Raw genomic sequence first — 27,507 nt, forward strand, 5'->3', positions numbered from 1 at the left:
TTCAACATATGAATTTTGGAAGAATATAAACCTTTAGTCCCTAACAGCCCTGAGAAATACCAACTTTTAAGCATGATCTGAAGAAGGGAAGACTCAGGAGGAAACTGAGAAGTGGACAGAGGCAAGAGAGGACTGCCAGGTGTCTGAAAATCCAAGGGGCTCTCTTTTCCAGTGGAAGTGATGCCTCTGCGCCCATTCAGGGCACACGGAGCAGAATGGCCATGCCCTGAACTCAACGAGAGTTCACACCCCTCTTTGCCCAGGTTCTCTACCCTCTAACCCACTCTCCTCTGCCTCTTCTCTGCAGAGAGTAGCTGGTTTTTCAGAATCCGGTCCTTATTTTATATTCCCCCAGCAATAGAAAAGCACAGTAAAATGAGCATGTAATTTCTTTTAAGAGATGAAGTGCTATGTCTTGATAAAGCTAGTGCATTCTTTTATGACAAAAAAAAAAAGGATAAAATCAAGAATTGAAGGAAACAATAAGACATTAAGAAGGGATTATCTCTGAATTATGGGTCACGAGTTGTTTGTGTTTTCATCTTTATTCTTTTTCTTCAAGAGTTCATAGTATTTTCTTCCAAGAGTACATTGTGCTTTTAAAATCTGAAAAGGAGTCTTTAAACTTATTTTTACATGGGAAAGCCTCATACAAAGACTGAACAGTTATATACCTTATGTCTTAAACAATTTACCAAAGTCAAACTAGACATTTTGGAACCATGCACAGATTTAGCAATTGATATAGGTTATTTGTCAGATGTCTGAATTTTTTTGAAACCATTTACATTATAAATCCATGCTTGAGAAATAAAAATCCATATAGAATACCTGAAAACAAATCATTGGTGTACGGAAGATCAGTGCAACCTCTTGGAGGGTATATTGTTTGGTTCTGAGCAAGGATCTGCCAGGGAAATGATCAAGACTACCACATACAGCTGTGCAGGTTGTGCACTGAACAACTTCAGGAGATACCTTTTACTTAAAATGCAATATGAATGCAGTCTGTAGAATTTAGCAGTACACAACTTACTCAAACAACTGGTAGACCTAGAAATAATCAAGTGACATTTTAAAGACCTAACCCATCACCTGCCAAAATGTTAGATCTTATTGATGGAATATATTACTGAAGATTTGGCTATGGAAAAATTATAAACCCACACAGTGCTCCAAATATAAGCAGTGTAGAAATTTTGTTTAATATTTGCTAGTGCCATAAATCAGGGGTCCCCAACTTCTGGGTTCTAATGCCTGATGATCTGAAATGGAGCAGATGTAAAAATACTAGAAATAAAGTGCACAATAAATGTTCATTTCAGTTCAGTTGCTCAGTTTTGTCCGACTCTTTGCAACCCCATGAACCGCAGCATGCCAGGCCTCCCTGTCCATCACCAACTCCCAGAGTCCATCCAAACCCATGTCCATTGAGCCGGTGATGCCATCCAACCATCTCATCCTCTGTTGTCCCCTTCTCCTCCTGCCCTCAATTTTTCCCAGCATCAGGGTCTTTTCAAATGAATCAACTCTTCTCATCAGGTGGCCAAAGTATTGCAGTTTCAGCTTCAACATCAGTCCTTCCAGTGAACACTCAGGGATCTCCTTTAGGATGGACTGGTTGGATCTCCTTGCAGTCCAAGGGACTTGCAAGAGTCTTCTCCAACACCACAGTTCAAAAGCATCAATTCTTCGGCACTCAGCTTTCTTCACAGTCCAACTCTCACATCCATACATGACTACTGGAAAAACCATAGCCTTGACTAGACGGACTTTTGTTGGCAAAGTAATGTCTCTGCTTTTTAATATGCTATCTAGGTTGGTCATGACTTTCCTTCCAAGGAGTAAGCGTCTTTTAATTTCATGGCTGCAGTCACCATCTGCAGTGATTTTGGAGCCCCAAAAATAAAGTTTGACACTGTTTCCACTGTTTCCCCATCTATTTGCCATGAAGTGATGGGACCAGATGCCATGATCTTCGTTTTCTGAATGTTGAGTTTTAAGCCAACTTTTTCACTCTCCTCTTTCACCTTCATCAAGAGGCTTTTTAGTTCCTCTTCACTTTCTGCCATAAGGGTGGTGTCATCTGCATATCTGAAGTTATTGATATTTCTCCCGGCAGTCTTGATTCCAGCTTGTGCTTCCTCCAGCCCAGCATTTCTCATGATGTACTCTGCATAGAAGTTAAATAAGCAGGGTGACAATATACAGCCTTGACGTACTCCTTTTCCTATTTGGAACCCGTCTGAATGCACTTGAATCATCCCCAAATCACCCCCCATCCCCCTGGCCCATGGAAAAATTGCCTTCGATGAAACCAGTCCCTGATGCCAAAAAGGATGGGAACTGTTTCTATAGATTCTTAAGATAAGAATGTTAAAGGGCAATTAGTTAACGCCTTTTGTTTTATTCACTAAGGGCCAGTCTCAGTTTCCAAGAAAAGTGTGTCCCACGTGTTAAGCAAAGAGGGAGGTGGAAACATCTCAGTCATTGTGCTCGGGGGTGCAGAGGAATCACTGGATGCCCATCCTGGAAAGTTCACTCTGTTCATCCGCCAGCGGAAGGGATTCGTGAAAATTGCTTTGACCCATGGGTAAGTGGCTTTTCATTTCAGGCAACTGGGTCAGGGAAGCTAACCCATTATTAACTGAATTCAAAGAAGTAATTTTTCTGGCCCTTAAAGACAGACCTCATCACTGACCTTACAATTAATCCAGATGTGAATGTTTATGGGAAATAGAAGACAACCTTCCCTCTAAGATAACTCAGTGTCATGGCATCCAGCCATTCAACTTGTCTATAAGAGCAAAACAAGCAAAATACAAAATTTCATAGGCACAGTATAGATTTCCAACCAAATGAACCAATGAGCCATGGCCAAAACCATAAATGAAAAAGAAACTTCTGGAACCTTGATTTTCTATAGAATAAAATTCCACAAATCACTAAGACTGCTGAGGTACCTCCGCAAAGGACTTCAGGAATTCAGTTTCAATACATGGAACATAAACCTAGCACTCCAAGGAGGCTTGGGGACATTAAACAATTGTGAGGAATCTGTTGCAGGTCAGCTGAGCTAAATGAAATATTTAAATCCTTTTCATTGAAAATGCTTATTCTTCCTCCTTGTTATTTCCAGTGCTTATTTGGTGCCAGTGTTTTCTTTTGGTGAAAATGAACTATTTAAACAAGTTAGCAACCCCGAAGGATCATGGCTTCGAAATGTGCAGGAGAAACTACAGAAGATCATGGGATTTGCTTTGCCACTATTCCACGCCAGAGGAATTTTTCAATACAATTTTGGCCTAATCCCCTATAGGAAGCCCATTCACACTGTTGGTATGTACATCAAATACTGGAGGCTTGTTAAACCGAGCAAAAGGATTATCTTACTTTGAGCAATGTTTATTGTTACTGAAGTAGCTTTGAGTAAGCCCTTCCTAAAATAATAGTCCTATAGATGTTATTTGACCTTCCTTTACAGTATGCCTTTTATTTATGAAATGATTATATTTTCCATTTGAATGGGAACCCACTATTTTTAAAAATATTGTTATTGCACTCCAAATACAATCCAATTTTAGAAGTGGCGTTCCTAATACTCTATGATGAATCTATTTCTCTATACTAGAAGATGATAACATAGCAAGTCTTTGAATACATTACATCAGAATCCCTTGTGAAAATTTGTGTATAATAGATGTCTTCATCAGGTTTAGTTCATAGGCATCAGTTTCTACCACAAAGCATTTTGTTCCCAACTAGGTATATTTATATGTATTCTAATATAGGGCTTCCCAGGTGGCTGAGTGGGTGAAGAATCTGCCTGCAACGTAGGAGATGTGAGTTCAATCCCTCAGTTGGGAAGATCTCCTGGAGGAGTGCATGGCAACCCATTCCAGTATTCTTGCCTGGAGAATCTCAGAGGAGCCTGGCAGGCTACAGTCTAGAGAGACGCAAAGGGTCAGTTCAGTTCAGTCGCTCAGTCGTGTCCAAGTCTTTGCGACCCCATGAACCGCAGCACGCCAGGCTTCCCTGTCCATCACCAACTCAGACATGACTAAATCAACTGAGCAGTCACTCGCAGACTGATTTTCCTTTTAAAAATGGCATGTTTGGGTTTGGGGGGCATTGAGATGGGGGAGGAGGGTAACAACCATGTTAATAGAAGAACAGAGGAAGAAAATAATTGCTCCTGAGGTTGAAAAGGGGTTTGGAGGGTGGAAAAGGAGAAAGTGGTGAGTCGATTGCTAATAGCAAGATTAGCCAGACTATATACACATATGAAGTGGAAGTAATAATTTCACCACGAATGGCCCATTAAATGAAATTCAGACATTTCTTTAGATCTGCTCCCTTGGAATGGGAGTTCACTGCTGTCAGTGGTAATAGCTTTGCATTTCTCTTGCAGTCACATGACATTTTTTAAAATGCTGCTTTTAACTCAAATGGAATATTCAGTTCAGTTCAGTTGATTAATCAGTGTAATAGGAATACTGAGATAAGCTTGCAGTTACATTTTTCAAGATAAGTGGTTCCATTTTTTTGTCATAATATTAGTCAGTTTTGATCCCTTATGTGCAAAGTATGGTCATTGGTATTTTGGGGGCATATGAGGGAAATGATATGATATGATTTTTCAGGGTCATTCTCATTGGACATAATTTATAAAGAAACTGCCATGTATTTTCTCTACATGTGTCAGAAGTAGTATGTCATTTACATATTTTATGAGTTATTATCAGTTTATCAAAGTAGAATAAACTGTTCACATATGTTGTATTTTATTACACAGTAGTAGAGAGAAGCTGATTTCAATGTCCCATCTATCATGACAACTGGGAGAGAAAAAGGAAGTGAGTTTAGGCTTCAAGAACAGCTGTAAAAAGTCCCAGTTCCTTGCAAGAATGTTGCTTTTTGTTTCTGCCTCACAGAGCTCCAGGTGACAGGGATTTTACTCTTTGTTCTCTGCTGTGTCCCGGTGCTCTCAGGGTAGGAGCTCAAGACACATTTGTGAATCAACAAATTAGTCTTTAGTTAGGCCTGTCTGGTTGTAATTCTCAAGTTTTCAAAAATCGAACAAGTACGTAGTAACAAAAATTTTAAATAAACTTCCCAGGTGGCTCGCTGGTAAAGAACCAGCCAGCTAATACAGGAGATGTGAGGTCGATTTCTGGGTCAGGAAGATCCCCTGGAGAAGGAAACGGCAACCCACTCCAGTATTCTTGCTTGGGAAATCCCATAAAGAGAGGAGCCTGGTGGGCTACAGTCCGCAAAGAGTCGGACATGACTGAGCAAACACACACGCATGGTATTTTTTTAAGATTTTTTTGATGTGTGTCATTTTGAAAGTCTTTATTGACTTTGTTAAAATATTGCTTCTGTTTTTATGTTTTTGATTTTTGGTCATGAGGCTTGTGGGATCTTAGCTTCCTGCTGCTGCTACTGCTAAGTCGCGTCAGTCGTGTCCAACTCTGTGCGACCCCATAGACGGCAGCCCATAAGGCTGCCCCTTCCCTGGGATTCCCCAGGCAAGAACACTGGAGTGGGTTGCCATTTCCTTCTCCAATGCATGAAAGAGAAAAGTGAAAGTGAAGTCGCTCAGTCGTGTCCGACTTTTAGCGACCCCATGGACTGCAGCCTACTGGGCTCTTCCATCCATGGGATTGTCCAGGCAAGAGTACTGGAGTGGGGTGCCATTGCCTTCTCCGACCAGAGATCAAATTCTCACCCCTGCACTGGAAGGCGAAGTCTTAACCACTGGACCACCAGGAAAGTCCCTCAATTCACTAATAAGTTCAAGTTGTAGAGCCAGTACCAGTAATGTGATGGAAAGTTGTTTGGGCAAGAAAGTAAAATACAAGAGAAACTTCATATTTAAAAGAGGAAATTTCATGTGTTGTAGTAGGTGTTGGTTTTAAGTTTTAAAATTTCATGTTGAAAAATTTTAAATGCTCAGAAGTCTCATGAGTAGTAAAATGAACTCCTATATTCCTTTCTCCTAGACTCACAGTGTGTTAACATTTTTGCTACAATTTTTTTCTCTCTCTAATAATATCACAAATACACTTTATACTATTGTTATCACTGAACTATTTAAGTAAATGCAGACAACAGGAGAAGGCAATGGCACCCCACCCCAGTACGCCTGCCTGGAAAATCCCATGGATTCAGGAGCCTGGTAGGCTGAAGTCCATGGGGTCGCTAAGAATCGGACACGACTGAGCGACTTCACTTTCACTTTTCACTTTCATGCATTGGAGGAGGAAATGGCAACCCACTCCAGTGTTCTTGCCTGGAGAATCCCAGGGATGGGGGATCCTGATGGGCTGCTGTCTATGGGGTCACATAGAGTCAGACACGACTGAAGCGACTTGGCGGCAGCAGCAGCAGCAACAGCAGACAACATGACCATTTGTTCCTCATTACTTTTATGTATCTCTCTTAAGAACAAGATTATTCTCTTTCATAGTATCAGTAGGATACAGGAATTTAACGTCAATTAAATGCTATTAACTGTGTACACTCCATATTCAAATTTCATCAGTTGCTACAGTCACTTTCTTTTTAGTTGTGGGTTTTGGTGAAGGGCAATATTTTTTCCCAAAGCAGGATCATACATTGCATTTAATTTTCACATTTCATTAGTCTACTTTAAACTGGATTTGTTTTTAAAATTTTCTTTGTCTTTATGGCATGAGCATGATCAAATCAATGATGTCTATGACTTATTCTCAAATGGTTCTACAAAAACAAAAATAATAATACATGTGTATATCTATATACATACTGTGTATGTATGTGTGCAAAATGTTTGAAATTGGTGAGTCTAGAGGAAGGGCGTGCAAGTGCTTATTGTATTATTTTTTCTATAGGTTTGAATTTTTTTTATAAAAAAAATTAGGGAAGGGAATGTACCTTATTTGAATAAAACTGGTTTGGATCCCACTTGAGGACAAAAGTAGTCCATTTTGTTTCAATTAGTTATTCTACTGTGAGGGATAAAACAGCTAAGGGATTTTTCTGAAATATTGGGGTTGGCCAAAAAGTTCTTTAAGGTTTTCCATAACATCGTACTGAAAAATCTGAACAAACTTTTTGGCCAACCCAATAGAAAGAAAGAAAGAGGAACCTAATTTAAATTTTAAGTATAAAGTGGGGATTGTTGTTGTTGTGCTCAATCATTCAGTCATGTCTGACTCTTTGCAACCCCATGGATTGTAGCCCACCAGGCTCCTCTGTCCATGAAATTTTCCAGCAAGAATACTAGAGTGGGTTGCCATTTCCTCCTCCAGGGAATCTTTCTGACCCAGAAATCAAAACTGCATCTCTATAAATAAACTGATGCAACCGGTTTTTCCTTTGTGTTATAAACAGGGAGTCATGCAGCAGTCTGCAACTAACCCAGTCTCATGTTGAAACAGCTTTCTTCTCCTTAATAGTAAAAATCTCCTTTTTCTGGAAAGTGGGAATTATGATCTTCTAGGGCTCCAAAGGTGCTTCTCAGATTTGCAAGTTTTTCTTTTGTTACCTCTGTTTTTATCCCTAAAAAGTAATTAGAAAGGTTTCTTACTCTCCAATCCAATTTTGGGTTAGTTTAGTAATGAGGGGCAAAAGTGTTGGATTTAAATCTTAATTCCCTTTGGCTTCTGTGTATGTCTGTTTCTGTTTGTTTTTCTGTATGTGTATATGAAGTTTGGAAATGTTCAGCATCTCATTTTCTTTACAGGTTAAATAAGAAAAACACAATCAGAGTTTAAAGGGAAAAGTCTTATGATGATAAATTCAATGTATGTGGGCATGTTTGAGCTCTTTGAAATATAATAAAACTATTAGTAGGAAAAGAACAGGATTGAAATGAACTATAGGCTAGCTTTTAGGAAATAGGATTCAATAATTCAGAATTCACAAGTCCTAATTGAAGTAAGTGCTTCTGAGGTGGCTCAGTGGTAAAGAATCTGCCTGCCAATGCAAGAAACATGGGTTCGATCCCTGGGTTAGGAAGATCGCCTGGAGAAGGAAATGGCAACCCACTCCAGTATTTTTGCTTGGGAAATCCCATAGACAGAGGAGCCTGGTAGGCTACAGCCCATGGAATCACAAAAAGGGTCTGACACAACTTAGATACTGAACAACAACAATCTGAGTAATCTAGGAGCAAAATAAAAGACTTCATCTTCTTAGACCACATAGACCCTGTATCACTATAAATCCCCCCTCCCACCCAGAACAGTTGCATTTAATCTCTCTCCATGATAATTTCACAAGAAAACAAACCATTTCTATGAAACCACAAATTTGCTAGTAGATTTACAGGTAGATCTCTCACTATGCCTATAAACTTCTCAGTTTTTTTTTTGGGTGGGTGGGGATCAAACAACAATAAAGATTAGAGCTAGAAATGTGTGTGTGCCTAGTCGTCCAGTCATGTCCGACTCTTTGCCTTCTTATGGACTATAACCTGCCAGGCTTCTCTGTCCATGGGATTCTCCAGGCAAGAATATTGGAGTGGATAGCCTTTCCCTTCGCCAGGTGATCTTTCTGACCCAGGGATTGAACCTGGACCTCCTGCACTGCAGGCAGATTGTTTACTGTCTGAGCCATGAAGGAAGCCTTAGAGCTAGAAGGAAGCCTCAAGATCACCTATTCTTTTATCCTATTGTTGTTCAGTCACCAAGTCATGTCTGACTCTGCAACTCCATGGACTGCGGCATGGCAGTTTTCCCTGTCCTTCACTATCTCCTGGAGCTTGCTCAAACTCATGTCCACTGAGTCAGTGATGCCATCCAACCATCTCATCCTCTGTCCCTCCCTTCTCCTACTGCCCTCAATCTTTCCCAGCATCAGGGTCTTTTCCAATGAGTTGATTCTTCACATCAAGTGGCCAAAGTATTGGAGCTTCAGCTCCAGCATCAGTCCTTCCAATGAATATTCAGGGTTGATTTCCTTTAGGATTGACTGGTTTGATCTCTTTGCTATCCAAGGGACTCTCAAGAGTCTTCCAGCACCACAATTCGAAAGCATCAATTCTTTGGCACTCAGCCTTTATGGTTCAACTCTCACATCCATATATGACTGCTGGAAAAACCATAGCTTTGACTATATGACTTTTATCCTATACATGTGAAAATTAAGGTCAGAGAGGAAGTTACTTGCTAGCTGGGTGTACCTGCTGGGGAGTTAGCCCTGGATGTGATCTAGCCTGTTGCCTCTTGTGCAATACCAGCTCCTGTTTCCATCAGTTTTTAGCCTCTCCTAGTCTGTATTTCACCCACAGCTGACATGGGAGTTCCCTGGTGGCCCACTGGTTAGGACTTGGTGCTTTCACTGCCCTGGACCTGGGTTCAGTTCCTGGTTGGGGAGCTAAGATCTCACAAACCATGTTGGGGGGAAAAAAGGCAACCACAACCGACAGTGATGCTGTTACGTTGAATCACAAAGGACTGCTGCCTACTATATATGTTTGATATCCACGCTTTCGAGGAAAACTCTATATGAGCTTCTTGAGGCTATATCTAGCTAAAAATATAGGAATTTGGGAATACTAATGTTGCTGTGAGGATATATATATATATATACACACACACACACACAGGATGGATAAATTATATATAACCTTGTATATAAATATAGATCTTAATACATGATGCATTATGATACCTATGTGTGTGTTTGTGTCTGTATCATTCCCTTTCTTGTACTCCCTAACCTCCCATACTATTATCACACTTCTTTCACTGTTATTTATCACTTCTTCTTTCTCTGGTTTCTTTTTAACTAATCATGCTTTGTTACTGACATGGATTGAGCCTTGGAGGTAGCATGAGGAGACTCCACGTAGGCAAAGGAAGCCCTGCGAGTGCCATTCTGTTACTACAGCCCCACTTGACCTCATGCCGAAGCTGACTAAAAGTAATAAGCAGTTTTCTGCTCAGCCTTTGACGTTGACCATCCTGTACATTGGAGAAGGCAATGGCACCCCACTCCAGTACTCTTGCCTGGAAAATCCCATGGACGGAGGAGCCTGATGGGCTGCAGTCCATGGGGTCACTGAGGGTCGGAAACGACTGAGTGACTTCACTTAAACTTTTTACTTTCACGCATTCGAGAAGGAAATGGCAACCCACTCCAGTGTTCTTGCCTGGAGAATCCCAGGGACGGGGGAGCCTGGTGGGCTGCCGTCTATGGGGTCGCACAGAGTCGGACACGACTGAAGCGACTTAGCAGCAGCAGCAGCAGCAGCAGCATCCTGTACATTTGCAGCTCTTGGCATTAGTAGCAGCATTAGGCCAGCAGAGGGCGCAATGCACAGCAGAGAGGACTGAAGAGCAGGTGGCAGAGCCACGTGTATCTAATCTTTAATCTGAGACAAGTGAGGTAAAAGTTATTTATTATATAAATGCTAGGTTTAAAAAAATTAATCCGTTTTTTAATTATACAGGTAATACTAGTGCCTTCTCATTGTAGAAAATTGACACAATACAGATAAAATATAAGTCCCCCAGCTCTCCCTTCTTCCCTCCATGTAAGGGCTAGCAGTGTCTCTTGGCTGACTTTCTTAGTAGACTAAATGCTTATAATGCACCTAGATATAGAACATTTTCAATAAATAGGATTATGCTGTATTATTTTGCAACTTTCCCCTTCCTACTGCATTTTAGACTTTTGCATATGTGTGTGAACACACATATATATTTCATTTTTTTACATTGAGATATATAATTACATATAACAGATTAGTTTCAAGTGTTAGTTTGATATTTGTGTATATTGTAAAAGGATCACCGCAGTAAGTCTATTTAGTATCTGTCACCATACATAGTTTCAAAAATATTATTTCAGCTTTCAAAAAAAATTGCTGCCTGGAATTCCATTGAATGAATGGTCTGTGATTTATTTAATAATTTTCTCTATGAAGTTTTTTGGTTGGTTTTGTTTTCTGCTGTCACACATAGTGGAACCCTTGTGATTAGGTATGTTTTCTAGTCCAGATTCGTGGCAGTGAAGATGTATATTCTTTTCATTTTTTAGGATGACATTACAAAGAGCCAGATTAGAGGGTTGATGGCTCATGAGTCAAGACTTCCCCGGGCAGTGATAATAGAGCACTGTGGTCTGGCTGTCAGCTGTACCAGAGGGAGCGAGCTGGTGACGTGCACACACAGCCATGTGCTTGTACTCCACAGCTGCAGCAGCACAGTCGTTCATTTGACTCCAAGTCAAAACCACCAGTGCCCTGACAATCCAGCATGTGCGGAGAAGGAAGGCTCTTCATTTGTCACCAGAAGAGATGGTGTGACCACTGCAGGCAGCCAGTGAAATGAAGAAGGGATGGGAGCTGGCAGGCCTGACAGCTTCTGATTGGAAGATCTTTCTAGAGCTGTCCATTAGAGGTGGTAGTCCGTGGTGGAGTGGTTTTGGTTTCTTACTTAATGATGCATTCTTTGTTTTTTGCAGTTGGCCGCCCAATCCCTGTTCGTCAGACCCTGAACCCAACCTCAGAGCAGATTGAGGAGTTGCATCAGACCTACATGGAGGAGCTGAGAAAATTATTTGAAGAACACAAAGGGAAGTATGGTATTCCAGAAAATGAAACTCTCATTTTTAGATAACTGTTGTCTTAGAAGACATGCAAGAGAGCGAGAGAACATCCCACTGAAAGAAAAGATATTCTAAATAAATTTTTTTCTTTGACAATGGAATCAAATTTGCAACTGTAAAATATTATGTATGGTGACAGATGTTGATATTTATCTGTGGTAACTAAAAATCCAGTGGGTGACTATAGGGTAAGGTTGGAGGTGATGATAAGCCTTTTAAGTGTCTTTAAGTAGGAAGGTAAAAATTGTTTAACAAGTTAAGAAAATGTTTAGAATTATTCATGTGCTTAAAAACAATAACAGCTTTAAAAGATAATTAGACCCTTTTACTGAATATCACAATAATTTAATGTGGTGTTTTCACTGAGTGTGACAGTTGTTGTTCAGCACAGCTGGGACATTTATGAGACAAGTGTGTAAAATAATTTCCCATATAGAGCTGGAGGAGATAATTTTTTTTTTCCTGCTTGAACAGACCATTTGTTAGTGAATAATGTTACTTTTAAGACTTAGATCATTTGATCCTTTAGGTCATATCAACCAACGCGTTTTTATATAACACTGCAGAATTCTTATGCCGTTTTAGAAATAAGATGAATCACCATATGGAAACCCATGTGGATGAGAGCGTTTCTTGTCTTTTCTCATCATGCTCAGAAATATTCATCATTGTCATTTGCTTAGAAATATGTTCATTTGCTACAGATAAGGAGGTCTTTTGGAAAACATAACTTTTGATGGCTTTTAAGACTTTGAAGAAAAAAAAAAAAACTTTGAAGGGCTTCCCTAATGTCTCAGATGGTAAAGAATCTGCCTGTAATGCTGGAAACCTAGGTTTGATCCCTGGGTCAGGCAGATCCCCTGGAAAAGGGAATGGCAACCCACTCCAGTATTCTTGCCTGGAGAATCCCATGAACAGAGGAGCCTTGTGGGCTACACTCCATGGGGTGGCAAAGAGTCAGATACAACTGAATGACTAATACACACACACAAGATATTGAAATTCCAAGAGGTTTTCATGGTAATACAGGGGTTTTAATTTTCTCCCCTGATGGCCTCTTCAAGTAAGACAAGCTCTGAAAGAAAGTGTCTTTTCTGGTGAGATGTGACCAGTTCACAGTTGACTCGGGTTGGGTAATTCTCCCTAAACCAAAATATCAGGTCCAAGAGTGGGAAGCTTGTCCTTTTTGTTCACAGATGTCTCCTGTGGGCCTGAGTCAACTTATGACACTTATTACACATGAAATAAATGCTTGTTTAACGGATGTATTTCTAGGTGAACACACAAACTTTGCCATAATGTGAAGAATTTTTAAAGTTATACCAGAAGATGAAACCTATTCTAAGAAAAGACCCACTTTCAGAAGGAGATAATTTATGTCTGATTGTCCTATGCTGGTAATTGGCAATACTGTGGGCTGGTTTGTAAGAAGCAAGTCAGAAGGCAGATTCTGAGAATTAGTCGAAAAGTATTAAGTATTTATTAAGTAAGAAGACTATCTAGTTTTCAAATGATCTCTGCTGCTACATGTCTTTCTATACCTCCTTCTCTCTCAGTATTTAGGGGCAACTTTATTGAGTTGTTCTAACTTATTGTTAATATGTGTTAAAACCCATAATTTTTAAAACAGCAGGTCCTGGGCAAGAGCCTAGATTGGGTTTAGCAACAGCAAAACACAATCATTCTGGGTAATGGCCTGAGTAGAAGATCATTTCATACAGGGAAAAGGGAACCTTCTCAATTGTTCTATAGAAGACTTTTAGGCCGGCATCCCTTTGGCTTCATATGGTTGGGCTGTCCAGGAGTCCACTGACCTGTGGTCTTAAAATTAGATCAGTTTCTTTGTCAAAGCCGGAAATAGGACACTATTTATCCTCTCTTTTTCTTTGGCTGCACTTCGTGGTTTGTGGAATCTTAGTCCCCTGACCAGGGATCAAACCCAGGCCTCGGCAGTGGAAGAAGCATAGAGTCTCAACCACTGGACTGCCAGGGAATTCCCCGGACTCATCCTGTTTTAATAGATGCAGATAATTTGACTATAAATTCTTTTTTGTATTACTCAATACCAAACAAATGTAAAAGGAGAACCATTTGCGTGAAACCACACAACTACCCTCTAACTACCTCCCTGGTGGCTCAGCAGTAAGGAATCTGCCTGCCAAGTGGGAGACACAGGTTCCATCCCTGGGTCGGAAAGATCCCCTGGAGAAGGAAATGGCAACCCTTTCCAATATTCTTGCCTGGGAAATCTCATTGACAGAAGACCTGGCAGGCTACAGTCTATGGGGTTGCAAAGAGCTAGATACGACTTATCGACTAAACAACGCTCTAGCTGGTCAGGGGTGAGTTTTTGTGAGCAAAGTTGTGAGGCCCAAATAAGCATAATAACCAAAGGCTTTTAAGTATAAAACCCATGAACTTCATTCTTTTGGAAAAGTTTATGAAAATCTCATGACACAGTCTTTTGCAATTTCACCATGTTATGAATTTTAATCTCACAGTAGTGAGGAACCAGGCTGACCACCAGCCTCCACTGGATTGTCTAGCGAGCAGTTAAAGCCCATCTGTAGTAAACAGAAGCCCTGAAAAATGGGAAGAGTTCTGCTCTGTTTAATTTATCTAGAATTTTGCTATTTAAAAAATCTAGACATCGGTCTCTTTAATTTTGGCACACGTAAAATCTTATTTTTAGGTGTGTATTAGGGAGTTTATTTCTTCCTTTCTTAGGGTCTCCGAGGTCTTAATTCAGCCAGGCCAGAAGTCCTTTCTTAAACTCAAAGCATAGTTTTAAGTCCCATATTGTCCTGCAGATGGGAAGGGAATATTTTGATAGGAATTTCTGCTACAACACAATGTGAGCAATATTTTGTATTCATTAGTATGACTTGATGGAGATCTCTTCAGTTTTAGAGGTGCTGATCTAATGTGTAGTTGCCCATAAAATTTAAATAGCAAAACAACAACAAAAATAACCCCAGGACACCGGAAGGGCCTGTTGCCTTAAGAAAATGTGCATTTATGCTGTTTGATCTGGACATTTCTTTCTCCCGTTTCCTTTGCACACCATGTACAGGCTGAGTCATTTCCTTTGTCCTGCAGCTAGAAATATTGAAATTGTCTATACCCAGCTAGGTCTGTTACACTCATTGAAGGCTGCAGCTTTGGTGCTTATGAAAGCCAGCCTGTTTTGCTCTGTCTCAAGGGGAACCAGGGCGAGGGATGCTCCATGATTTACACAAACCCTTCACCATGACTGTGAAAACAAAGTCTCTATAAATCACTGATGATAAGTGACCCTTTACTGTGTGTATAGGGTTAAGAGTAAAAGCCCTACTTCCAGTAGGAGTTCCATTTCTGTCATGGGACACACAGGAGGTGGAGTCTAGATTCAGTGTCCTTACTTCTGCAACTTTGCATCTCTTCTGAACTACCTCACTGGTGCAGATTGCCAAACTTGTGATAAATCAGAAAACACGTGTGGGGCAGATTATCTGTCTTCTTTTCCTCTGAAACAAGAGACAGTGTTAATGGGATCTGTCAGTTTTTTCCCCAATAGCCCAAGGTTGCTAGTTCTCATGTTTGTTTGTTTTTTTAATTAAATGATAAAATGTCTATTTGTGCGGCTAAGGAGAGTTCCTTCTAGTAGGCTTTGTATATCTTTTTAAAGGAGGAAAACAAGGCAAATGTCAATATAACCAAGTAGTTGCTCCTGTTTCTCTGGGATGGCAAACGCAGAAGCAATTCTTTATATTTAAAACAAAGGGATTTTTCTCATGACTTGTATTTTTGTTATTTTAATTAATCTTTCCCAAATGTCATCAGCTGAGTGCCTTAATGTATTATATGAGAAAAAGAAGGTTATCTCAATTCACAGATAGGTTTTCTTGGGTGAGGATTTCCTAGGTGGTGGAATCTCTGTGTTGTGTATGTTTTGATCCTGGCCCCAAGAGAGCAGACTACTGCTGTTTCTGCATGAATGATTGAGGCACTGACCTGGAAGTCTGATGGATGGTGCCATGGGAGCCAAGTATTAGAGCCAGAAGGGACTGCAGAGTCTGTCAGTTTCTTCTGCTGCAGATGGAGCAGTTGAACCCCAGTGAGGCTGAATACATACTGGAACTGACTCCATGTTCTAGGTTGAATAGGAGGTACCACCGTCCCGTGACTGTTGATTGGTAAACCCAAGAATCCTCCTATAAAGCAAAAGTGTCCAAAAAAGTAGAGTAGGATTAAAAATACACTTAAGGCAAGGGATTAACAACTCGGGAGCAAGCTCGGTCTTATTGGGATGGAGAACATTTTTCTTTCTTGAGGCCAGTACACCGCATTGTTGATTTTTCCCTTTTGCAAGAGCTATTTTGGTGATGCATCTGGGCAAAGTCCAAGTTTCCAACAGCGAGCTTGGGCCCTGGAACCTCCGGTATCAGAGCTGCAGGATGGGGCAAGGTGTCTCAGGCCCAGAGTGAGTGACAGACCCTGCAAAGATCTTCCCTCTCAGCCGCGTTGTGATTGTTAATGTGGCCAAAGAAAGCTCATTACTCAGAGGTGCAAACAGGGCTTCTGTCTCCCTGGTCAGCTCCAAGCCCTGTGTCCATTCTGGCTCTGGCCTCATCCAGCTGCTTTTTTTTTTTTTTTGATAGCGCTTAAATTCTGGTTAAGAATTATCTTAGGCTCTATTGAGAATAAAGATAAATCTGACTTTCCTTGTATTCCCAAGGGTTTGCATGATTCTCCCTTGTTCCATTTGCAGACCAACTTGGAGCTTCAGGTCTTTCTGGCTGGATTTCAAGCCCTCATTTACTGAGCTGCAGTCATATCGATACAATCAGAGAAAATAACTATCCCACTCTTTTCTACTCTCCAGGCTTCCATGTTAAATCCCCCTTTAGTCTCTGGCCTTCCACTAATGGACTAAGTGACTTGGGATCATTGAGTTCCTATGTAAATAGAGTTAGGAGTGAATGGTCTCCAAGGTTTCTTCTGGCTCTATCTCTGTGGTCCCTCGCTGGCCATTTTTCTGTCTTCATGATGACATTTAGTGGGAGATGCAGATTTACCTACTGACTTTTCCTGTACTTTCCTCATTTGCCTGTGTTCCCCCAAGACATGTGGTGAGTTCGAACAATTGTCTCACTTGCCTGGTATTTACAAAACACAGAGTGCTACCAAAATTTCTCCAGCATTGCAGTGACTTTTACTCATGGTGTTTCTTAAGAAATAATTTAAGTCTCTAAGTAAAAACCAGAGAAATGTCTCTGAGACTGCCTCCTCTCTATCATTCAATACTAGGGAGTAACAATTTATTACATGTTAAATCCTATAGGAGATGATAGATTTTTATATTTTCTATGTTGGACGTGTGGCTGTATGTTTTTTAAAAAGTTGTTTGTAAAGTTTTGACCAATAAATGTGTTTCATGCCCAAGTTGTAGTTGTGTGAGTGTGATGTTTCACCTGGATGGAGTGGTTTTCCTTTGTTCACACCTTGACACGGCTAAATTAACTTGAACTTGAGATTGAATATAAGCAGGGTAACACAACAGTGAGCATTGCAAATTCTCCTACTGAAGAGTCAGTCCTTCAAATTCACTTGGGATAAAAAATAAAACAGGAACTTCCCTGGTGGCCCAGTGGTTAAGACTCTGCACTTCTACTGCAGGGGCCATGGATTTGATCTCTGGAGGGCTTCCCTGGTGGCTCAGATGGTAAAGAATCTGCCTGCAATGCCAGAGACCTGGGTTCAATCCCTGGGTGGGGAAGATCCCCTGAAGAAGGGCATGGCAACCCACTCTAGTATTCTTGCCTGGAGAATTCCATGGACAGAGGAGCCTGGCGGGCTACAGTCCAGGAGGTGGCAAAGAATTGGACACAACTGAGTGACTAACACTGTCTTGGGGAACTAAAATGCCCGTGCTGCTCACAGGAGCCAAAGAAAAAGCAAAAAGAAAAAAGACAAACAGAAAGCCAGGGCAGGGCTAACCGAAAAGCGCAGGTGTGCAGGATGCGGCAAGAGCAGAGGACGGTGAGCGAGGAGGAAGCAAGTCAGGAAACGGCTGTGGTCTCGCTCGCGTGGTAGGAATAAGTGTGAAATTTCTCAGATCCAGAAGTATTCAAAAACTAGTCAAGCAGTTGATAGATTCCCAATCAAGTGAATCACCGCTAGTGGGTGCTGGGTTTCTACTTTGGGTGATGAAAATGTTCTAAAATTGGATAGTAGTGATGGTTGCACAACTCTGAATATTCTGAAAACCCCTAAACTCTACACATCAAATAGGTGAACTCCATGGTGTGTGAATTATGTCTCAATAAAGATGTTTTGTAAACTCAAGTCATCAGACATTTGCCAAAATAAAGGAAGAAGCTCAAAAATTCCTTTTATTAACGTGTCAGAAATAAAATGGCCCCCCTTTGATGCCAGCACTTTGGATGACAAAACTGATAAGGCCTGTGATGTTTCTGGTGTTCCCTATCAAAACAGGTGTTTCCAGTACTCGAAGTATTTTATTGGATAAAGGACATGCTGTTTTATTATAGTGTACAATACTGCTTTGACTTTAATTTTTCCAAATATTTTATTAATACTGTAGCTGAAGACTAATTAATATTATCATATAAAGGTAACAATCAATATTTATTGATCACCTCCAATGGACCAGATTCAGGGTTAAGTACTTTATGTGCATTATGGCATTTAGCTCTTGAAATAGCCCTATGGATTGGTACTATTTTTATCCCATAGGAAACTGGGGCTCAGAGCAGCTAAGGGCTTTGCTCAGGCAACCCTGATGGTGGGTGGTGGAGCTTGGACATGACATCTGGTCCCCTGGCCAGAGCCCATTCTTTGGGTGTAGGGCTCAAGAGCCCTGGGGTGTGTGCTGTCTCTGTCTCTAGCTGACCGTGTGACTCTGTAAGTGACCTTGTGTTCTTTACCTACAAATGAAAAGGTGGGATTTGATGGTGAAGTTTCCTTATTGGTCTGCCTGGCTGTGATTCTATTCTTGTATGTCCAAGCCACTCCCCTAACCTAGTGGGCATGGAGCCATTCTCAGCGCTGAGAACAACCCTGAGGACCCATTGTGACGTGGAAAATGTTGTGTTGACCATCGAAAGGACTAAGAAAGGCTTATCAATGGACTAGTATTTGTTGTCAAAGTTTAAAATGTTATATGAAAAAAAAAATGTTGTATGAAGAATACTCATTTAATTAGAAGTCTTGATTTGGCAGGGTGGGAAACTACATAGAGCATTAAGCCAGGGAAAGGTCACTTTCTTCAAATTGCATTTTATTATTTTTTAAATTGAAGCATAGTGGATTTACAGTGTTGTAAACATAACAAAGTGATTCAGTTATATGTGCCACACACACATATTATATATGTATGAACATATATATATTCTTTTTCAGATTCTTTTTCTTTGTACATTATTAAAAAATATTGAGTCTAGTTCCCTGTGCTATGTAGGAGGTTCTTGTTGGTTATCTATTTTACATGTAGTAGTGTATATGTGTTAATCCCAAACTCCTAGTTTATTTCTTCCCCCTTCCAAACTGTATTTTAAAATTCATTTTATTTATCACATGTGTATATGTATATGTATCACATGTGTATTTACCACATGTGTATATCTATCATATGTATATGTGTTTTCCTAAGTAACTTTAAAAATTTTGCCGTGTGTTCCAAATTTAAGAAGTGTCTCCTGTTTGACTTCTCCTTCTTTGCCTTTTCCAGCTCACCATCTTTAAAAATTCAAAATGGGAAGGAGACTTGATCTTAAGTTTGACATTGCATTTTACATGTCATGCTGAAATAAAGGAATGCTCTGATCTTAGATGGACCAATTCTCTAAGAATAGGATCACATAATTTGTAATTTCAAATTCACTTAACTTTAAAATAACATTGTATCCATACATATGGAATGTAAGTCATATTACATTTAGTGAAACGCAGAAGGGCTTATACAGATAGATATAGATACATTGATGCATATGTATTTTTTTTTTCATTACTCCTGTTGAAATAATACTCAGATAAAGGAAATTTTAAATCACTCAGAATAAGAGCAAACATGATTCATTTGGGAACTAGCTATACTATTTAAAATGGAGTTGACTTCAAATAATATACAATTGATGGAACTTAGTGAAGTTATTATTATGAGTAAACACAGGAGATATGGCATAGTGACACTCCAATGTTCCTGAAGGAAGCAACACACTCTGTTGTTTCAGGACAAGAGCAGACCTCCAGCTGAATAGCATTGCAGCTCCAGAGGGAGGGGTGACATCCGGCCAGGGAAAGGCCTTGATCAAACATCCATCCACATGCCTCCCCTTTTCTATCTTCCTTTGTCATTCAGGTTTTTGTCAGCTTTATGGCTTATGGCTTCTACTCTGTCCATAATCCAGGGAAAAGAAAAAGAAGAGAAAGAGAAGGGTAAGTTAACTAGCAAGGAGCAACCAAGAAACTGCCTTTTTGTCAGAGGTCAGGTCAAGGACCATGAAAATAAGGAAGAGTCAATAAGAAAGCAAGGAGGACTGCGTGGAGGAGGAGGATGTCTCATGATGATACATTTCACGTTAAAGGACGGTTCACATTCCATTTCATGGCGTGTCCTTGTCCTGGAGACTTTCAGTAACAGGTGACAGGAGCAATGTTATTTCAGAAATGACGCCCCACCAAAAGAAGGTTTATCTTCCTCTTTACCCTTTCCTGGTGATGTCAGGACTGACTCCTTGGTTAGCGGTTCACGTTTCATTAGCTCTACCAGACCACCAGGATAAGGATCTTTGCTGTTTAGCTGATTACTGTTATGAATCCACTGTCTCTTACTTAGGTATCTATACAGTTGAAAATCTTAGCTGGAAGTTAGAGGAGACCCTAAAACCCCTTTTTTTCCTGTACTATGCCAAGTAGACAGATGATATTAGCAACTAGCCCAAAGATCAAATAGTCAAGTGAAAACAGAATAATAAAATGCTGTTTAAATCTGCCTAGGCAATGTGAGCATTAGAACTATGTATTCACACAGTTATTGTTGAGAGTTTGATGATACAAACCACCAGGGTAATTTGACTACAACTGCTGAGTTTAGATGTTTAGGTGACAGAGCTTATGCAGAGCAGTGGTAATTTACCCGAGTGGTCATTTGTGACCCAAGAAACCTGTTTTCATAAGGAGCTATTGGTACTGAACTTTTGAAATACTCTGGAGCTGTTACCACATTCTTTTGGCCCAACTTTGTTGCAGATATTATTTTCCTTTCCAGATCTTGATAGGCTTAGAAACTGCCCCAGGGCCATTATTTCAAAGGAGAAATTTCTCTTCCATCCTGGCTGTGATTTCTCTTTGCCCTGGGCTCTAGAAACAGACGGACACAGTGACTTCAGTCTGATCCTCTATCTGGGGAGTGTAATGTGTTTTCTGCTAATTTACTGAGTTCCATCAGGGTTATTCTCTGCCAGAATTATTTGGCAAGAATCTGCTGAAGAATTACTTTCAGCTTTGTTTGTGGTTACTAGATTCAATTGGAATTTCCCGCGTCTCCTGGCAATTCTGAGATTTTCGTGGAGGGGCCAAGGCCCTGGCTGCAAGGTGTGGTTTTGCCAGCAAATGCAAGAAATCTGGGTACAGCACAGAGGAAGATGCTCGGGGCCCAGTTCTGAACATCTTCCCAATTTGACAATGTTGATCAACCACTGACTCAGTATAAAGAACTAAAGCCCAAGACATATGTTTTGCCCTCTTGAGGGCTATAAGAAGAAAGTATCTTATAGGGAGGAGATTAAACCAGTCTCAAATCAGGATCAAAGCAAATCCTAAAGGAAATCAACCCTGAATATTCATTAGAAGGACTGATGCTGAAGCGGAAACTCCAATACTTTGGCCATCTGATGCAAAGAGCCAACTCATTGGAAAAGACTCTAATGCTGGGAAGGATTGAGGGCAAAAGGAGAATGGGGCGACTGAGGATGAGATGGATAGGTAGCATCACTGACTCAATGGACATGAGTTAGCTAACTGGGAGATAGTGAAGGACAGGGAAGTCTGGCGTGCTGCAGTCCCTGGGGTCACAGAGAGTCAGACAGGACTTAGTGACTGAACAACAGCAACAACAATCTTACAGGAGAGAGAGGGAAGCAGAGGTCACAAGATGCACACCAGCCCAGAGCTTTGGCCATGTAGAGAGATGAGTTGTGGCTGGGGGATCTGGGAGGAGACATGGAGGGGATGGAATTGACTTGGGCTTGCAAGATTGAGAACTATCTAGGTGAGCACAACGGGGAATCTCAGGCAGAGGAGTCACGGAAGAGTGGCCAGCTTGTCACAGTTTGCTGGGACTTCCCTGGTTTTAGCAGTGAGAACCCCTCAACCCCAAGCCAAGCAGGTGGCTGGCCATGGTCGGGGGAAGGCAGAACTAGTGGTTTCCTTGGCCTATTGGAGGGACAGTAGGGGGCCTTTTGTTTATTAATGCTGCAGAGAGCAACTTTTAAACCAATCTTTGCCTATGGTTACTGGGGAGGATGGGGCGCGGGGATGGGAGAGGAGGGATAAACTGGGAGATTGGGATTGAGATATACGCACTATGGTATATAAAATAGGTAACCAAGAAAGACCTACTGTATAGCACAGGGAAATTTACTTAACACTCTGTAATGGCCTATATGGGAAAACTGTCTGTAAGAGGAGATGTGTATATAACTGATTCACTTTGCCACACACTTGAAACTAACACAACATGTAAATCAACTATACTGCAATAAAAACTATTTTTAAAAAAGGAAGAAAAAATAAACCAGTCTTTGGAAAATGAATAATTCTAGCTTAGCTATCAGTTCAGTTCAGTTCACTTCAGTTGCTCAGTCATGTCCGACTCTTTGCGACCCCATGAATCGCAGCACGCCAGGCCTCCCTGTCCATCACCAACTCCTGGAGTTCACTCAAACTCACATCCATCGAGTCAGTGATGCCATCCAGCCATCTCATCCTTTGTTGTCCCTTCTTCTCCTGCCCCCAATCCCTCCCAGCATCAGAGTCCTTTCCAATGAGTCAACTCTTCGCATGAGGTGGCCAAAGTACTGGAGTTTCAGCTTTAGCATCATTCCTTCCAAAGAACACCCAGGGCTGATCTCCTTTAGAAAGGACTGGTTGGATCTCCTTGCAGTCCAAGGGACTCTCAAGAATCTTCTCCAATACCACAGTTCAAAAGCATCAATTCTTCAGCGCTCAGCTTTCTTCACAGTCCAACTCTCACATCCATACATGACCACAGGAAAAACCATAGCCTTGACTAGATGGACCTTTGTTGGCAAAGTAACATCTCTGCTTTTCAGTATAGCTTAGCTATATAGCCTATGATACGCTGCAATTTCCCAGCTACTGGGAATTCAATGTGAATGACAGGCTCAAGGCTCTGGAAGGTCACCATACATTTGAGGGAGATTTTTGTCATGCATTCCCCTTAATTCCCTCTTTTGTCCAAGTGGCCTCAAAATTAATGACTGAATATTTGCCAAAAATCTGGATCCCATGGAAACAGTTACTCTATGACTGTGACCATCTTTTCTGAGCTTCACTTTCTCTTTCTCAGTTCAGTCGCTCAGTCCTGTCCAACTCTTTGCGATGCCATGAACTGCAGTGTGCCAGGCTTCCCTGTCTATCACCAGCAGATAGATTTAACTTGGGCTAAAGTTGAACTCCCCTCAACTGGTAATGTGACCACAATCAAATTCATAAAGAAATGAAAAGTTTCTCATGGGAAGCATCCATCTAAGTTATTCTTTCCCTTGTTGACAATTGTTAAAACTGGGTTTAGAAAAACTATACACTGCTTCAAATCAATTCCAGTGCCAGAGACCCAAGAAAGCATTAGATTTTTGAACATAAAAAGTAATATAACTGATAAAAATGCAGTCAACCTCATGCTGGTTTCATCACAGTGACAAAAATGTCATCACAGCTCCAGACATCACATCCATGTTTAAGTCAGGAAGAAGGAGAGAGGTGTCAACTCTTTCTTTTGCTTCATTAGAATCTACACTATCTTTCTACAGTCCCTCTTGCAAACTTTCCTGGCTATTTCATTGGTCAGAACTAGGTCACATGATCCCCCCTCCCCCGCTCCCTTACAAGTATCTCTGGGAAAGTGAGTATTTACTTTCTACTCTCTGGAGAAGGGGTCAGCAAAATTTGAAGACTGAGACAGTAAATATGTTAGGCTTTGCAGGTCATTTGGTCACAGTACTCAACTCAGCCATACAATGCAAAAGCAGCCACAGATAAAATGTATTTGGATCGATGTGACTGTGTTTCAATACAACTTCATTTGTGAGCAATGAAATTTGAATTTCATATAATATTCCTGAAATCTTCTTCTTCTTTTGAGCTTTCTCCAACCATTTAAAAGTGTAGAAATCATCCTTAGCTCCCGGGTTGTACAAAAACAGGACCCCAGTCCCCTATTTGAGAGGAGTTTAGAAACAGCTTTGGAAGGCTTACCATGTGCTATGGCAAACAGGCCCTGTACCGTGAGTATAGATCATTGGAAAAATGCTGTCATGCTCAGTCTATCAAGCCAATGTTAATTTTCCTGAGATAACAAGAACACTTGCTTCCCAGCCCTGTTCTTTGTCATGAATAGAGTGAAGTTTATCAGATAGCTTTAATTCAGAAAATCTGTATTGCTGATTTCCTAGGTCAGGAAACGTTATATATTTTACATATTTTGTTTCAAATTGCCCTACAGTGACTGTAGAACTGGATCAGGCTCTACATGAGAAAGCTCTACAACAGTCTGGAACTGTATAAATTATAGACACTATTCTTTCTTGGAGAATTCCATAGGCAGAGGAGCCTGTGGGCTACAGTCCATGGGGTTGCAAAGAGTCAGACATAACTGAGCAACTGACACTTTCTTCTTTTCATAACAAAGAGTTTGCCTAATTTCTCAAAGGTCTGTTTGCATTTACTTCAGAAAACTTCAGAGATAAAATTACTCTAGATACTAGTTAAAACAGGAGAGTGATGTATTAGGTACCTTGATCTAATGATTATTCTCTAAAATGCTACATGTTCATTTTCTATTCTCTTTTGAACTTCATAGTTAATTTTATAATTATGTTGCATGTGTGTATTTCTATATAAATATTAAAATATGTACATATAAATTTAATATGAAATAATTCTAATATAATATGTACTATTGGTTTTTAGTCTTCACTCAGCCCTTAGGGCTCCCGGATAGCTCAGTGGTAACGAATCTGCCTGCCAACGCAGGAGATGTGGGTTTGATCCCTGGGTCAGAAAGATTCCCTGGAGAAAGAAGTGGTAACCTACTCCAGTATTTTTGCCTGGGAAATCCCATGGACAGAGGAGCCCGGCAGGCTACAGTCCATGGGTTCGTGAAAGAGTCGGACACGACTTAGCAACTAAACAATACCAATATAAAATACCCATATCTAAATAATCTGATGCTTCCTTAAAATTTTTTTTTAAATTTTATTTATTTTTATTTTTGGCTTTGCTGGGTCTTTGTTGCTCTCACAGGTTTTCTCTAGTTGTGGCGAGCGGGGTTACTCTCTAGTTGAGGTGTGCGGGGTTCTCATTGCAGGCTTCTTTTATTGTGGACAACTGTCTCGAGGGCATACAGGCTTCAGGAGTTGTGTTTCCTGGGCTCTAGAGCACCGGCTCAATAGTTGTGGGGCACGGGCTTAGTTGCTTCATCGCACGTGGGATCCTCCCAGACCAGGGATGGAACCCATGTCTCCTGCATTGGCAGGCAGATTCTTTACCACTGAGCCACCAGGGAAGCCCAATTCTGTATATTTTTAAAAACCCCAGGCAATAGATATGCACCTTATCCATGGATCTGCTTTGTGAACCAGTCAATGGGATTGCATTAGAATATAGGCTGCGTGACCATAGCAAAGAGACCTCAAATTGCAGAAGCCTCAATATGAAATTAATTTCTTTCTCACATAATAGCCTGGAGGTAAATGGCCCAGGATGCTGGGTCTATTCATTCAAACACCCGAGTTGCTTCCGTTTGTTTGACCACCATCCCCTAGGGTTTCATCCTTGTCTGCATGATGAGGTTGGCTGCTGCTACATCCACATTCTATCCCATGGGAAAAACAGAGTAGATAAGCACAGAGTTGTACATTAAGGCCAAGACTCAGCTGTACACACATCACTTCCACTTTCATAATATTGGCACAGCAGGCTACAAGGGAAACTGGAAGGTATAGTCTTCCTCTCGTGTAAGATGTAGACATATATTTTTCTTGTCTCTAAATACACACTGCCTCTGCTTAGTTGCTCAGCCATGTCCAACTCTCTGCAGCCCCATGGACTGTAGCCCGCCAGGCTCCTCTGTGCACGGGATTCTCCAGGCAAGAGTACTGGAGTGGGCTACCATTTCTTCCTCCAGGGGATCTTCCTGGCCCTGAGATCGAACCCATGTCTCTTGCATCTCCTGCATTGCAGACAGATTCTTTCCCACTACCCCACCTGGGAAGCCCTCCTACATACACACAGTCAGATATATACATAAATAGCTAAATGGGCATATGCCCAGCTGAAATTGGACACCTGAAAATGAAACGTTATTTTCAGTTAAATGTAATAAATTGAATGCTTGTGTTAATCTTTATTCTTTCATGAAACCATACTGAAAGAAAAAGAAAGTGAAGTCGCTCTGTTGTGTCCAACTCTTTGAGACCCCATGGACTGTACCCTAACAGGCTCCTCCGTCCATGGGATTTTCCAGGCAAGAGTACTGGAGTGGGTTGTCATTTCCTTCTCCAGGGGATCTTCCCGACCGAAGGATCAAACGCTGGTCTCCCGCATTGTAGGCAGACGCTTTACCCTCTGAGCCACCGGGGAAGCCCCAACCATACTGACACAAGAATAAAAAAATAAATAAAAATGGTGAAAATTCAAGAAGTTAAAGAGAACAGGGGAGGAGTAAGAGGAGAAAGTGAGGTCAACACTATTTTGCAAAATGGAAAACGGATGGAAAAGTGGTAACTGACTAGGCAGAACAAAAATACCAGAAATTTAATGGCAGAGAGAGTTGAGGCAGAATGCCTGGTAGGAAACCACCCGATGCCCATTGCAGAACCTCGGAAAGCCCAAGGTATGGAAGGCATCACCTGTCCAAAGCCGGGTGTGCGGAATTCCCTGGTGGTCCAGTGTTTAGGACTCAGTGCTTTAACTGCCTGGGCCCAGGTTCAGTTCCTAGTCGGGGGAACTAAGATCCAAAAAGGTGAGTGGTGCAGCCGAAAACAAAAAACAAACAACAAAGAGTCGGGTGTGGAGGAGACCAAAAGCAGAGAGCAGTCAGTCTCTTGAAGAAGCAGACTCTTAGATTCCCTGTCCTGGCTCCTGCAGCTTGTGCATTGCTGACCTGAATAGAGCACAGAAGCTCTGCTCTTGGAAATTCTAGAGAAACTCTGAGCTTTGGGGCACCAAGCTCAGTGGAGGAGATGGGGTGGGGAGATGCCTTTGAAGCAGACTGAGTGACAATCTTCATACTGAGCAGTAATTCCTACAGCGCTCTTCCCACACCGGGTTCCTGTAATCCTGGGAAGCTGGTTTTCTATCACCCCCAACAGGAGACTGGAGAATTCCTCTTTGGGGAAGTCAGCCAACCCAAGAGAGAAGACCTACGGATTCCAATCCTTGTGGGTCCCCATCGGCCACAATATAATGATGCTAATCACTGAATAAATTCTATTTACACAGAGCTGCTGGTCAGCTTTTTAGTGGCAGCAATGCATATCCAAAAATCAACAGATGTTTCAAGGAAGCCTTCGAAAGGAGCAAATATAACAAATGAAGAACATGAGAGACGGAGACAGTGAGAGCAAGCTTACAATAATTTATATCGTTAGATAAGAGAAA

At 41.1% G+C, this 27,507-nt stretch overlaps 1 protein-coding gene across 2 annotated transcripts in view; it reads left to right on the forward strand.

The window, feature by feature from the left end:
* Nucleotides 1–17,025, forward strand: part of MOGAT1 (monoacylglycerol O-acyltransferase 1) — a 34,559-nt gene extending 17,534 nt beyond the window's left edge. Inside the window, exons 4-6 of one of the 2 annotated variants that reach the window (XM_061386386.1) lie at nt 2,419–2,593; nt 3,140–3,339; nt 11,458–17,025. In XM_061386386.1, the coding sequence (XP_061242370.1) occupies nt 2,419–2,593; nt 3,140–3,339; nt 11,458–11,612 (530 nt within the window). In that variant the 3' untranslated portion in view covers nt 11,613–17,025. The other variant, XM_061386397.1, reaches the window with a different exon arrangement.
* The last annotated feature ends 10,482 nt before the right edge of the window (nt 17,026–27,507 follow it).

This window comes from Bos javanicus, chromosome 2 (assembly GCF_032452875.1).
Source record: "Bos javanicus breed banteng chromosome 2, ARS-OSU_banteng_1.0, whole genome shotgun sequence".
Classification (NCBI taxonomy): domain Eukaryota; kingdom Metazoa; phylum Chordata; class Mammalia; order Artiodactyla; family Bovidae; genus Bos; species Bos javanicus.